The sequence below is a fragment of the Plecotus auritus genome (genome assembly GCF_963455305.1).
Source record: "Plecotus auritus genome assembly, chromosome: 10".
NCBI lineage: Eukaryota > Metazoa > Chordata > Mammalia > Chiroptera > Vespertilionidae > Plecotus > Plecotus auritus.
Window position 1 is genome coordinate 16437185 of NC_137785.1, and position 14694 is coordinate 16451878.

A 14694-nucleotide genomic window follows, 5' to 3' on the forward strand; every position below is an offset into this window, starting at 1 on the left:
CATGTGCACTTGAGAAGAATGTATATTCTGTGGCATTGAGGTGAAATGTTCTGAAGATGTCAATTAATTCCATCTGGTCTAGTGAGTCATTTAGGATTGATGTTTCTTTGCTGATTTTTTGTTTAGAGGATTTGTCCAATGGTGATAGTGGGGTATTAAAGTCTCCTACTATGATTGTATTGCTGTCAATCTCTCCCTTGATATCCTCCAGGAGTTTTTTTATGTATTTAGGTGCTCCTGTATTTAGTGCATATATGTTTGCCAGAGTTATTTCTTGTTGTTGGATTGCTCCCTTTAGTATTATGAAGTGGCTTTCCTTATCTCTTGTTATGTCCTTCACTTTGAGATCTGATTTGTCAGATTAAGTATTGCTACCCCAGCTTTTTTTTCAGTTCCATTTGCCTGGAAAACCTTTTTCCATCCCTTCACCCTCAGTCTGTGTGCATCTTTTTTTCTGAGGTGGGTTTCTTGTAGACAGCAGATATATGGGTCGTGTTTTCTTATCCAATCCGTTACCCTATGTATTTTGATTGGGGAATTTAATCCATTTACATTTAAAGTTATTATTGATAGGTTCTTATTTGTCCCTATTCCTATTCTTTACCACTGTGTTCCTTCTTCGCTTCCTATTTCATTTTTTTTTTTTTTTTACAGCAGACCCTTTAGCATTTCTTGCATTGTTGGTTTGGTGGTAATAAATTCCCTTAGTTCTTTTTGTCTGTGAAGCTCCTGATTTCACCTTCAATTTTGATTGATAGCCTTGCTGGGTACAGTATTCTTGGATTCAGACCCTTCCTTTGCATGACTTTGTATATTTCATTCCATTCCCTTCTGGCCTGATGAGTTTCTGTTGAGAAATCAGTTGCTAGTCTGATGGGGGTTCCTTTGTATGTAACTTTCTGTCTCTCTCTGGCCGCTTTTAAGATTCTTACTTTGTCATTGGTGTTTGCCAATTTAATTATAATGTGCCTTGGCGTTGGTCTTTTGGGGTTCATTTTGCTTGGGACTCTGTGAGCTTCTTGGATTTGTGTGGGTTTTTTCTTCCCTATATCAGGGTAATTTTCTTTCATTATTTCTTCAAAGAGGTTTTCTATTCCTTGCTCAGCTTCCTTTCCTTCTGGAACCCCTATTATGCATATGTTGTTTTGTTTCGTGTTGTCCCAAAGTTCCCTTAGGCTCTCCTCCTGCCTTTTAATTTTTTTTTCTAGAAGTTTCTCTACTTGGGTATTTTTTCCCATCTTGTCTTCTAGCTCACTGATGCGGTCCTCTGCTTCTTCTAGTCTACTCTTGATGCTTTCTATTGAGTTCTTTACAGCAGCGATGTCATTTTTCATTTCTTCTTGGTTTTTCTTCATTTCCTCTTGGTTCTTGCTCATATTGTCAAATTTGTCTTTTATTCTTTTCAGCCACCTTATGACCATTTCTGTGAATTCTTTTTCTGGAAGGTTGCTTGCCTCCATTTCGTTTACTTCCTTTTCTGGTGATGCTTGCTTTTCTTTCATATGCGGGCTGTTTCTTTTCTCCCCATGGTCTCTCTTCTCTGGGTGTCTGGTTATGTAGTTCTCTCTCTCCTGCATTGATTTAAAGGCACAAAATACAGCACTACCAGGTACAACACACAAGGCACTGAACAGAAATGTATTCATGATATTAATAACCTCCAATAAAGGTGACCACCAGAGAAAGGCAAATTAGGGGATAGGAGAGAAAGAAGAAGAGGAAAAAGAAAGAAAAAAAAAGGAGTGTCAAAATGAAATTGGGAAAAGGGAAAAAAAAGTAAGAGAGACAAGAAAGAGACTAAGAGAGAAAGGGGAACAGACTATATATATTAGGGATAAAACTCCAATAGAACAATCACTAATCCCAGCAAATGCCAGCAACAAGTACCTGGGGATTAATACAAACTACAACACCAACTAATATTGAGTGAGGCAAGGGAAAACAGAAGCACAAAACAAACAAAAAAATAAACAAAAGAAGAATAAGCAAAACAATCTTGCAAAAAAGCATAAAAATTCTATATAATCTACATTCAAGCGAACAACAAAAAAGGACAGAGAGAAAAACAATTTTTTGGATAGTTAAGACAGCCAAGAGAGAGGTATGTATGGACTTGGAGCAGGGGATTGGAGATTAGATATGTAAGTAGGGTGAAATTTTAACAAGGGGTAAACAGAAAGAATAGGGAAAATCTAAAGCAGGAAAGGGGTAAGATAAACAGGACACCGAAAAGGGGAAGGTTAGGAAGAGAGTGATGGCATAAAGGTAGAGTTGAGCTAGAGTAAAACGATGCTAAAGATGAAAATAGAACGTAGAACACTAATCCCAAAATAAAATGAAGAGAAAATAAAATGACACTTTAAAAAAAAAAGATGAAATAGCAGTAGTAATAATACGTATTGAAAATAAAAATGTAATAATTAAAAAGGTAAAATCAGGTGAGGAAAAAAGAAAAAAAATTAGTTTCTTGAGTAAAAGATGCAAAAATGAAAATAAAAAAATAAAAAAATAAAAAATAAAAATAAAATGTGGAGTAGTGAAGGTCATTCACTTCCTCTGTTGTTCTGTTTGACATGCCTGTAAGTCTAGGCAGCCGGCACACCCCTGAAATTCTTAGGGTGTCCCTGCACGTCAGATCAAAGTGGGTTGCTTTTTAGAGAGCCCTTCTGTTAGCAGCTCTGGGGACGCCCTTCCACATTCACAGATCACGCCAGCCCCAACAGCCACGGACTTTTTTAGGCACAGACTTCCCTGGTCCTCCAGCTCCTGCAAAACGCCCGTTCCTCTCTCCCGCCGGGACCAGAGACCTCACCTTATCCCAGGCGAAATCTGACCTTTCCGTGGTGGAGTGTAGAACTCCTCTGAACCCGTGTGTTTGCGCCAATTGGGGAGCGTTGTTCTGGGGCTCGCAGCTGTTCCGTGGGTGCCTCAGTTGTGGATTCTCAGGCTTCCGATAAGCTTCACTTTCTGGTTCAAGATGGCGCAGACTCCGCGTCCAAGCCCGCAGCTCCGGGAGGGGACCCAGCCGCAGTGGGGGCTGCCAGGTCAGGGGAACCCTGTCTAGCAGTCCCCCACCTTCTTCTGGAGTTCAGCTGTCCCCAACTTGCCAACAAACACTCCTCGTGCGACCCTCAGCTGTTCTTTCTTTCTGCTCCAGGACAAGGCTCGGAACAAGTCTTTCTATTCCGCCGCCATATTTCCCTCTCTGTCTTTATTTCTTATACTCCTTTATTTGTGTTTACACAAGTGTGAATTTGTGATTCAACCCCTGGGTGGCCGTGTTTCTGGGTTGACCTTGCGGTCTATAGGTCCTCTCTAGCTAGTGTTTCGATTTTGTTTTCCCCTGTGGCACTTAATAGCGATTTGGGGGAATCCAAATGAGCTGGTTCTCTGATCGTTATTCCCCTCTCTGATCCTTATTCTCTGCTCTGATCCCCAGGTTCCACAAAAACAACTTTCCCCTGGGGTCTCTTAGAGTGTCCCCAATTGGGTGATCCTATGTATTGGGCTTAGTAATCAAAAGCAAGGATTTAAATAGAAAAACAAATAGAGAGATATAAGAGCCAGAGTAATTGCGTGAACTCCAGCACTGCACGCAAGTCTGTGCAGTCTTTTCCCCGCTTGGGATTAAGCAGCCTGCACACTTTTAAAATTTTTATTCTGTCCTTTTGTGCTCAGTTCAGCCATGGGTTGCTTTTTAGAGTTCAGTGCGACCACACACTCTCCCTTTCTTCTCTCACTCACACACTATCTTTCAGTCTGCCTTCCCGTCGGCAGCCATCTTCCAGCAATGTATTGTCCCAATTTTTAACTGGTATGATAGTACACCTCTCACCAGGCAACACTTGGTTGTGTGGTTTCCCGGAACACTCCTTGCTCAGGGCTTATTCCCTTACTTGGGAGGAAAGAGGAACCAAAAGACAGAAAGGGGACCGAAACTGCCTGCACAGCCAGCTCGGGGAGCAAGGTTTTGTCTTTATGGTGACCTGCCCTTACCTTGCATCTATCCAGAGGCCTGGCAGAGTTTCTTCATCACCACAAAAGGCACCCTTATCACCCTTATCCTATATAATAAAAGGCTAATATGCAAATCGACTGAACAGCAGAACGACTCTTTGCTATGACACGCACCGACCACCAGGGGGCAGACACTCAATGCAGCAGCTGCCCCCTGGTGGTCAGTGCGCTCCTACAGGGGGAGCACTGCTCAGCCAGAAGCCGGGTTTATGGCTGGCCAGTGCAGCGGCAGTGGCGGGAGCCTCTCCCGCCTCTGTGGCAGAGCTAAGGATGTCTGACTGATGGGCTCCCAAACTGTGAGAGGGCACAGGCCAGGCTGAGGAACCCCGCCCCCCGCCCCCGCCCCAGTGCATGAATCTCATGCACTGGGCCTCTAGTAAATCATAAAATTCCAAGTATTTTTGTTGCTCAGTTCTAAGACCCAGGAAATAACACCAAATATCTTTCTATGATATCACATAGGGAAACTGAAGTTTTTGAGGTGGGATCACTTGCCTAGAGTCCCAGAGCCTGCATGTGGACTCAGACATGCCATGTATTGGCACATGGCATTTATGTTCCACCCTTTTCCATGTTCCCTCCTATATGAGGTAGACTGAAAGGTTAAATACTCCATTCCCCCAGTCCTTGTAATTGAGAGTCCAGATGTGAATTAAACTCAGCCTCTGCGATGCACTTGTGTGTAATTTGGAAGCTGGAAAGGAGATGGGCCTCTTATTTCTGCTACTGTGTTGACTGATGGGTGGCCTCTGGCAGACACAACTAATTCTTTACCTGTGGGAGTGGGCTGTGTCAGCGTGACCTTAAAACCCGACTTCCAGTGGCAACTCTTTAACTTCCATTTCTCTAGCCCTTTAATAATTTTATAAGCACTTCATTCTTTGTGCGAAAGACTTTTCTACACAAATGTTTATGGAATGTTTGTCTGAGAGCCTGTCTTTCCTTACATGGTAAACTCCATGAGCGCAGGGCCCACGTAATTACTGCTCTCTGTGGCGTTCCCAGGGCCCAGCCTTACCTGAAACACCACAGATACTCAGTAAACTCTCATTAAATGGATGAGGGAAACCATATAATGGAAGCCGGTCACCCTGTGTGACACCTGCAGTCAGATCATGTTCCTCATCCACACGAAGGCATTGGTGTCAGCCTGAGAGGAAGCCACAGCCCCTTTTTTATGGGGATGTCCCAGGGTCAGGTTTGTACCCCACTTACAGTCAGGAAAAGGGGACAGGAACCTCATAACAGTGAGGGGTCAGACCACTCTGATTTCATTGCCAGGAAATCACAGCCCTCTCCACATCTCATCTCTTCAGGGCCTGGAAAGCAGCCCATGTTCTTCCTTTTATCACAGATCCCTGACTTGGCAGACATTCTGGATTCTCCATCCCAGGTAGAGTTTCTACCAAGGCAGGAGGGTGCTCACCCTCACCTCAAGGAAATTACGGGGTGACTCCCCATCCCCAAGGTCCCTGGTGTGAATACAGCTGCCTGTGGCCCCTAAAGACATCTCACCAGCCTACTGTGTCCTGGGGAACAAGGGGAACTTCCTCAGCAGGATGGGAAAGAAGAACCCAGGATCTAGGGTTGCTTCCTTCTCAGAGGTCCTAAGGGTCCCATGGGTGCCTCCCCTCTCCTAACAGAGGAAACCACAGAGTCCCCTGGTTGACACTCCATCTGGAGCTGCTCCAGAACCTGGGCCCTGTGGGGAGGCCTAGAGCAGATGACAGACAGGGACACAGGGGACTGGTTGCAACATCCCAATACTGTGATGGGAAACACAAAGTGTATTTCAGGAATCAATGATTCAGGCCAGCACCCTCTCCCAAAAGAGCCCTCACCAGGCCCTGGCTTTGAAAACCTGGACCAGCACATCCTCCAGAAAGAGCATATCCACCAGAGGGCACAGCTTTCTGGACACTGGACTCCTAATACTCTGGACAAAGCCACTCCTTTCACTGGGCCCAGCCTGCCCTGGGATGCAGTCAGGAGGTATGAGACACACAGGGAATGTGCCCTGGGTGGCTGGCTCTTAGTCTAGAGGTCAGAGCTCACCTCTGTCCAGGGCTCACAGGGAGCTCCCACCTTTAGGAGCCTGGTCAGCATTCCTAGTGCAGTACCTGTCATTGCCTGCAGGTCTCCTTTTGCCTTCTAGGGGGCGATATTGAGACGCACCCACAAAACACAGGAAATGCACACTTGAACTGGGCTTTGGTAAGGAGGTGCAGAAGCAGACCTATTTCCATGTCCTGACTAGCAGATTTTTCTGGGTCCCTCTGTCATGCCTGCGCTGTCCCTCCTGCTCTTTCCAGAAACTGTGAATGAAAAAGGAGCTGTGCAAGAATCCTGATAAGCCCAGGGGGCCCCATGGCAGGCTGGACAAGCTCAGTGGTGCACAGTGTGGTCTGATCACAAATACCTAACTGGGCAGGTGATGGCAGGTAGTCATGTGACATGCCCACAGCTTCCTTAGCAAATGTCAGACTTTACGTTAAGTGAGCCCTTTCCCTATTCTTATGCGTCATGGATAACATAACTTTCACATCACATACCTCTAGGAAGTTTTCTTGCTAGACCCATGGAAGGGAGAGCCTGTGGTGCCAGAATACAAGACCACAGAGCGCTCATGTTGCCTGGTTCCCTGCACAGCCTCTATATGTGCTGTAAATGTTAACTATTCTGGACCCTCTAATGTAAAAATAATACGTGTTTCTCCATTTTGCTTTTTATTTATTTCTAGAGATCTCCCTGCTTTCCTTTCCCTCACTTTCCAATAGATTTCATGCAACTTTTTTCATCTTCTCCTTTGATTATAATGTATAAAATAAGCCACAAAACTGCTGTTCTTGTCAGGATTTGAGATCTTGCTTGCAGTCATATGACATCAATCCAGCTGAAATACTCATAACAATCTTCCACAGGTTTCGACATTTCTTACCTTGAGACGGTGTAGGGGCAGCTGCTTTTTCAGGGATCTCTATGTTGCTCCCCAACTCATAACTGGTACCACACATGGGAAAGACGAGGTGACTTCAAAAAAGTCCCCCAGGCAGAGGACAGAGGCTGCATGAATAGTCAGGGAGGACATGGACAGGGTCAACCAACAAAGAGAGGGAGGGTCTCCTTGAAAACATCCCGAAGGCCCATGGAGCCCACAGCCACCTGAGCTCCCGCCACAGTCCTTGCTTCACACCTTACCCTTCACACCTGGAAACTGCATGTCCTCCTGATACCCGTGATGATGGGGTCTCTGTCTGTGGAAACAATGGCCAGGCTGGTGACAACCCGAGATAGAGGGAGGGTCCCTCTGCAGTCATCACCAGCTTGACTCCTTCTCACCTCCATTGACCTTGGTGGCCTTCCTGCTGGGAGGAAATACCATGTTCCCAACACATTTGTGAACACAGGGAAGACCTGATGCCCAGCTGGGTTTCTGTGTCACAACCAGAAATAACCCCCAGTTTGGGGCCTGTGGGGCTCTCTGTGTGGTGCTGACAGACCCAAGATCAAGGTGAAGCAGAGGCCAATGCTGGGGTGAGGGAGTCACCCCCTCAGGAGGACATGTGCCCCCATCAGCCTTGCCATTGGTAGTGGGCTCTACAGGCCAGTAAGACCCACCTCCCCTGAGAGCTTGTCAGATGCAGCGTCTCTGGTCCTCTGCACAGCTGCCGAGTCAGAATCTGCATTTTAAGAGGATCTGGAGACCCTCCCTGTGCACAGGAGAGGGACAGGGCCCCCCACCCTCACATCATAGGGTCTCATCCTGGCATCCATGCAAGCGGAGCAGCTGCTGAAGCATCCTTTCTAAAATGTCACCTGGGCATACATTGTAGAGCCGGGGCATTTCTGTGACAATATTGCTGAGGGGGGCCCAGAACTCTTACTCTGAAGGGAAAAGTCAAATGTGACTGATAGGGAGCTGTGGAGAATGACCAGGAAATGGATGCCCCCGGCCAGTGCTTTTGAGGGCACATTTCTGTGCATATGTGTGTTTGTGTTTTATGTGTGTGTGTTGTCTGAGGCTTCAGCAGTTTCCAGGAAACCAAAATATAGAGTAAAGGTAAACTGAAAGGGGCAAGAGGGTTGGAAAAAATGAGGGGAGGTAGAGGGAGGGTCCTGGACCCTGACCCCGCCCTGGCCCACATGACCAGGGAGGTTATCTTGCCCCAGGAGGAGTCTTTGCACACAGGAAGGAGGGAAAGCACATCCCACCAGTCTGGACAGAGGAACCTGGGAGCCTTACTGGACCTCGAGCTCTTCTCTCAGAGGGAGGGACAGAGCAGGCAGCAGTCACCATGGAGTTCCCTGCAGCCTCTGCCCACAGAGGACTTGTCCCCTGGCTGGGGCTCCTGCTGGCTGGTAAGGAGGGATCAATCCCTGGGAATGGAAGGGAGGTTGGGAGTCCGATAGTGGAAAGAACTCCTGAGGAGGACAGCACTCTGGGAGGGGAGGAAGGGCTTCTCTTTGGACCTGAGTGAAAGGACAGGGGCGCAGAGTAGGATGAGAGAGGGGGCTCAGCAACAGGAAAATCTCATGATGTGGAAGTGGTGAGGAACAGGAATACCTCAATTTGCATTTCATTTGCTAAGTTATTCATCACAGAGTTTTGAATTTTGACAACTGACCACAGTAATAACAATTTATTTCAGGTGATAGCAGAAACATTTTAACCAGGGGTGCTAAACATTGTCCTCACCAACAACTACCAATATGGGAAAATACAACATGGGACGTGGTCAAGCCTGGGGACACTCATTCATGCACCCACAGGTTTTTGCAGCCTATTGCAGGCATGGGGGAGGGGGCACAAGATCCCGAATACCCCTGCCCACTTGCAGCTCACACTATATGGGGAGAAAATAGACAAGAAGAGATCTACTTGTGCCATCAGGTACCCACAAGTGCCCAGAAATGCACAGAGCGGAGTCATGTCAGAGAGTGAAGATAGAGGTCTTTAGAGGACGTGGTCAGGGACGGTCTTCCAAGAAGGCCGCTGAGTGTCAACAGGAATCTGAGGGCAGTAAGGTGGACAGCCACACAGACAGCTGGGAAAGAGAATTCAAAACAAAAAGCATAGGTTCTGAAGTGCAGAAGCAATTTTGGTCATGTTGCTGACCTTGACTAGGAGGTGCACACAGGAATTCTCACGCAGACCAAGGCTGAGAGATGTAGAGAAATGCCTCATCTCTCCATCCCAATGCATAGATCAAAATACTGATCAATTTCTCTCTTCCCTTCTAGTGTACCTCTTAGCCTTCTGGATCCCGGGCACCACAGCGCATTTTGCTATTGTCCAGACCCGTGCTGTTGAAGGGCAGGATGTGATTCTACGTACCGAAAATACGCCTCTTGGTGTTACAGGCTTTATTTGGTATAGGGGAATAGAGATGACACACTCTACTTTCATTGGGTATCTTGCATTGTATGCTAATCGATATGTAACAGGGCCCGAATACAGTGGTCGAGAAACAGCAAATCTTGATGGATCTCTGACCATAAGAAATGTCACTGCGAGTGACCTTGGAATCTACGGGGTGGTAGCTATCCTACCACATAATGAAAGAGAAATAGGATATGGACGACTCAATGTATACGGTGAGTGATTGCTCTGACCTCTAGGTGTCGGGTGGGGTGAATTCTACTTCACACACAGGACTGCCAGCCCTGGACTCCCCTCCATCCCCCTCTGCATCATGTCCAAGCTGGGTTTGGGCATTTAGTGCAGGACACACACAGTGGACACAAACTTCCTAAGGTCAGAGTTCCCTTCCCAGATTACAGCTCCACAGACGTTCACCACAGAGAGAAGGACCAATTTAATGGGAGTGAGTCAGCAGAGGGAGACCAGTCTCAGTCCAGGTCCCCTTTCCCTGACCATGACCCTGAGATCGACCCTGCAGGTCTCTACGGACCTGGCCTGAGGGGCTCCCTGGGTTCTTCACAGAGAAGCTCAGCTTGGGCAGCCCCTCTCCAGGCCCCTGTCACATGTCCTGCCTCCAGAGACCCTGGGGAGCCTGTGTCTGGTTCGGTTTTGCCTCCTTGGAAGGGCTGAGGGAGAGCAACAGTTTCCCATGTGCCAGAGTCACAAGGCTCTTGTGCTGGTCAGCAGTTGGGGTCAACCCTAAGAGCCCCATCTGGGCAGAGTTGGAGCCTGGTCCTTCACCTGAGACTGTGTGTGGAGAGCACAACTGGACAAGCTCCCCAGATTATTAGCTGACTGTTCTGGGAGACTTAGGAGTCCAGAGAAAGGTTAGTGTCCCAAGGGAGGAGCAGGAGTAAAGATTCCCCTGGCAGCTGCTCATCCACCAGGGATCAGCCCAGGACATTCTCTCATGAAGTCCATCAATAACAAATGCCTCTTATTTGAGCAGTTTTCTTTCCCAATATTTATGTCAGATACTGTGAATATTTTATGATTAGTACATTGTCAGCCTGGCAGTCAAATATTCATTTTACTTCACTGAGGGGAAAGTGAGGTAGAAGGAGAAACAGTCCCTAAGCAGAGTCACAAACACCATGAGAAATTGATCTGAGTCACTTGAGGTCTATCTGCAGCCGTAGCCCCATTTTCCCTCTAATCCCAGTGGCCTTATGAGATGTCTTTGGATCCCTAGATCAATCATTGGTTCATATCCTTCCTTCTTAGGGGTCTTCAGTTCAGAGGGGTAGATTTGGTCTGGGGAGTGATGGCAAATTTAGAATTAATTAATTTTTAACTTGGAATCAAATTACCCTCATAACAATCAGAGTCAGGGCTGAGATCTTTGAGGCAGGAGCATTGCCCCTGGTCTCAAGCCCACACTCAATCATTCTCACCCTCTATTTCTTCACAGGGCCAGTGAGTGTGCCCACACTCGTAGCCAGCAACACCACAGTCACAGAGAATGAGGATGCTGTAGTCATGACTTGCTATACAAAGGCGGACTTCACCAGCTGGTTACACAATGCTAAGAGTCTGCAGCTCGGGAAGAGGATGAAGCTGTCCTGGGACCACAGAACCCTCACCATAGACCCTGTCAGGAGAGAGGATGCTGGGAACTACCAGTGTAAAGTCTCCAACCCCTTCAGCTCCTTTGTAAGTGCGCCTTTAGAGTTAGTTGTCAAGTACTAGTGATCTTCCTACCTTCCCCTATGTTCTTAAACTAAAAAAAAAAAAAAAAAAAAAAAAAAAAAAAAAAAAAAAAAAGGACCTAGTAGATTTCTTGTAGTGGTGGAAATTGCTTAGAAGACTTGCTATGAATCAATAAATACTAAAAAATGTGCCCTGGCATTGTCATTATTGTTGAAGTAAGGTAACAATACCACTTTGGATCCCATCTCTGGTTGGTCCCATTTGCACCATTTCCACAATGGAGGGGACACCATTTGCTTCACAGGATGGGTAGTCATTGTGTGATGACTGGCAGGAGTAAGAGATAAGCTCACAGGAATCTGAGCTCACTCCCGTTTCCAGGGAAACATGTGGAGGGTGCCTGGACACTTGTGATGATGCGAATAGACAAGAGGACACCTATGTGAGCTGTCTTCTCCCAAATTACTAATGCCCTCTGGAGTATTTTTTTGGTTATGGCAATAGACTTATTTGCATACGTTCAGTAGCACCCGGTCCTCTTTGTTGATAGAATTGGAAACTTTGGTAATATAAGCAAGGCTTAGCAATTGTCCTAGTTCAAACTGATGGCCATAGAATTATAAACGACCTCACCTTTTATGGAGCTAATTTTGACCTGATGAAGACTTGTAATCTGTTTGAGAGGAGGGCATCATCCAAAACTAGAGAGATTGCAGGTGAAGTGTTAGGGTGAGGCCGCCTAACATAAAGAGGCTGTTAAATCTCCCATCTCAGGTTTCATAGGAAAACCTGCATCAGAGCAAACTATAAGGTGAATGTCAGTTCCTCTGCACTTAGGTTATTAGTCAGGGCAAAGTGAATGACACCAGCCATATATGTGATAGGACCAAAATACTCTTCTTCCTTGGAGATGTCATTTGATCAAAGGGTAGGTGACTGTAGAGAGAAATGTAATGTGTCCATGGCAAACTCCAGAAGCACAGCCTTCTGGGAGATCAGATGCTATCTCTGTTCAGTCTCTCAGCTATTTTGCATCTATTTATAAATGGCTGGAGACTTGCACTTCTTTATAAATTGTAGGAACTGGTGACGATGCTAACTGGGTCTTGGATGAAAGGAATTAGTTGTGTTTCCCTCCGCTGTGCAGAAAGTAGCTGTGTTATGAACCAGAGGCCTCATTATTCCCTCAGAGTCTCTAACCTTTCTTCCTGACTAGGCCTCTTATCTCTATTTTTTTTTAGAGCATTTCCTTTAGAAATGTAACTGCAATTTGTAATTGCAGATTCTTTCTCTGTCCTTTTGAAATATACCTAAATCTCCTAAAAAGCTTCTTGCATCCTGGCTGGAGTGGCTCAGTGGTTGAGCATCAACCCAAGAACCTGGAGGTCATGTGCAATTCCCAGTCAGGGCACATGCCTTGGTTTCAGGCTTGATCCGCAGTTGGAATGTGCAGGAAGCAGCCAATCAATGATTCTCTTTCATCTTTGCTGTTTCTATGTCTCTCCCCTTCTCCCTTCCTCTTTCTGAAATCAATAAAAGTGTATTTTTAAAAAACACAACTGCTGGGTTTTTTTCCCCAGCCTTACAAACTGTTCAGCATTCTGGAGATAGGGGCTGTGTGTAGATGATTAAAGAGTCCATGGAAAAAGATAGTTTTGAGAGGCATTGGGGGTCAGAGGAGCTTCAGCTGAAGGAGCTAGAAGACTTTCCCCTTGACCAAGGACCTGTGCTTTTATTATACACAATTTGTCCCATTGCAAGGTGGAAATATACACTTCAAAGGGTAAGGTATCAAAGGGTTTACAGAGATTGTCAGTTTCGGGAATAGCCTACATCTGTTCAGGTGTTTGGCCCACAGGCGGCAATAAAATGCCCTGAGCTGTCTGGCAGTTAACAATCCCATTCAGGTTTGGGGGAAGTGCCCTTTAGCCATATCCAACAGGTAAACTACATGTGACTCAAAACTGTTGATCTCCCCAAGCTTCACCAACCTTTTGGTAAAACTCTTGTAATTATTACATGCTGGAATTGGTTCTCGGCATCTCACCCTTTTTGATTTTTTAAATTAAACGAGAATGTATTTTTAAAATTTAAAAATTCAATGGTAAGGACAGAGTTCTATCAAGTCACTTCAAATTACTGTCAGGCATTAAAGGAATCAGCCTGTAGACAGTTTCTATGTGGGCCAATAGTTCGTTGAGTCCCAATTTCAATGTCCAATAGTTCCTTATGTGTACATGTCATCAATGATATTTCAGTTCTGGATGGTGGACAAACAGGGGCAATGCTGGTCCGACCCTCTCTGGTTTGGTCCTGGGCAACCTGTAGCAATGCACAGCTGCTGACTGCTAGCATGGCAAGGCGTCTTCACTATCTTCATTTCTGGACTGTTTCTCCTCTGTTCTTGGGGGCCACTGCTATTTCTGTGGCTGTAGCAGTCCTGTCAGTTCCTTTGGGATCCGTTGTTGCAGGAATCCACATGGGCTTTTCTGGAAATATACAAACATATTCTCGACCAAAGGTTAATAAAGGAATCTTTTCTATAAATTTGACTTGGGACCCTTTTTCATTTTTTCCCAAATGACTTTCTGTTGACTTATTTTGACACCATGAAATTTTTCATGGGTGTCTTGCTATTGTCATGACAAATGAAAATTAATTTTCAAAGTAAAAATTTTCTTGATGTAATTTTTTCAAGGTATTTTTCTTACAGGATATTATTCTACTATCCCCCTTTTTTATTTAAATATTAAGGGGCTTTTGGAAATTTTATAATACAGTCTTGATAACTTTGAATTTTAATTTTTTGCACAAAAATATGACTGCTTCAGATTCATTGCATGTTTGGCAATATTACTATATAGTTGAACCATCAATAACAATTTTAGTTAATACTTCAGGAACAGTTTTTGTCCAATACAATTAAGATTTTATGAATATTCACTTATTTCAATTAGCCAATTTAAATTAATCTGAAATAAGGTTTAGTTATTAATTTACTTTAACTTTACTTGTCCTAGGTTATGGACAATAAATGACATTAATTAAACTTGTGCAATTAGTCTTTGAGTAACTTAACATAAACTTTGTCAGGGAGGCAAAAACATAAATTATTTACTCCAGTTTATGAGGCCAAACATATTGACTTTCAATTACAGTTCTTCAGATGTTTGAAGAAAACCTCTCTTTATCTCCTTCCAAAATAATTTTCAAGCTACATAAAGTTTCATTTAAGAATCTTTATCTTTTGTTTTACAACATGCAACCTACAAGGCTGCTGCTTAATGTTTGCTCGTGCATCTGAATAGCCTGTCACAAGAAATCTTATTACAGTAAACTCAACTACTATTTTACTGTCAGGTTTATTACTCTAACAACAATCCTAGTTTACACTTTAAATGTTAGTGGAAGAGAATTCAAAATTTTCAAATTTCTTCTTTTTATTAAATCTATAATTATATTTTTAAAGAGTATCCCATTTAGCTAATTTGCATATAGAGAAGGATCATGGGAGGTCTCAGTAACTTTTTTAGAAGACTTAATCAAATTGCTTACAAAGACATTGGCTTATTCAAAGGGAGGGGTTGGCCTTTGTTGTTTCAAGA

The 14694-nt window shown here is 44.8% G+C and overlaps 1 protein-coding gene across 1 annotated transcript; it reads left to right on the forward strand.

The window, feature by feature from the left end:
* Positions 1-8312: 8312 nt before the first annotated feature.
* Positions 8313-11128, forward strand: LOC308235386 (cell adhesion molecule CEACAM21-like; the record flags this gene model as incomplete). Its single annotated transcript, XM_080644146.1, has 4 exons — positions 8313-8376; positions 9259-9348; positions 9463-9612; positions 10851-11128. 4 exons carry the CDS (start codon positions 8313-8315, stop codon positions 11126-11128), a joined length of 582 nt encoding a protein of 193 aa, XP_080500272.1.
* Between the last annotated feature and the right edge of the window lie 3566 nt (positions 11129-14694).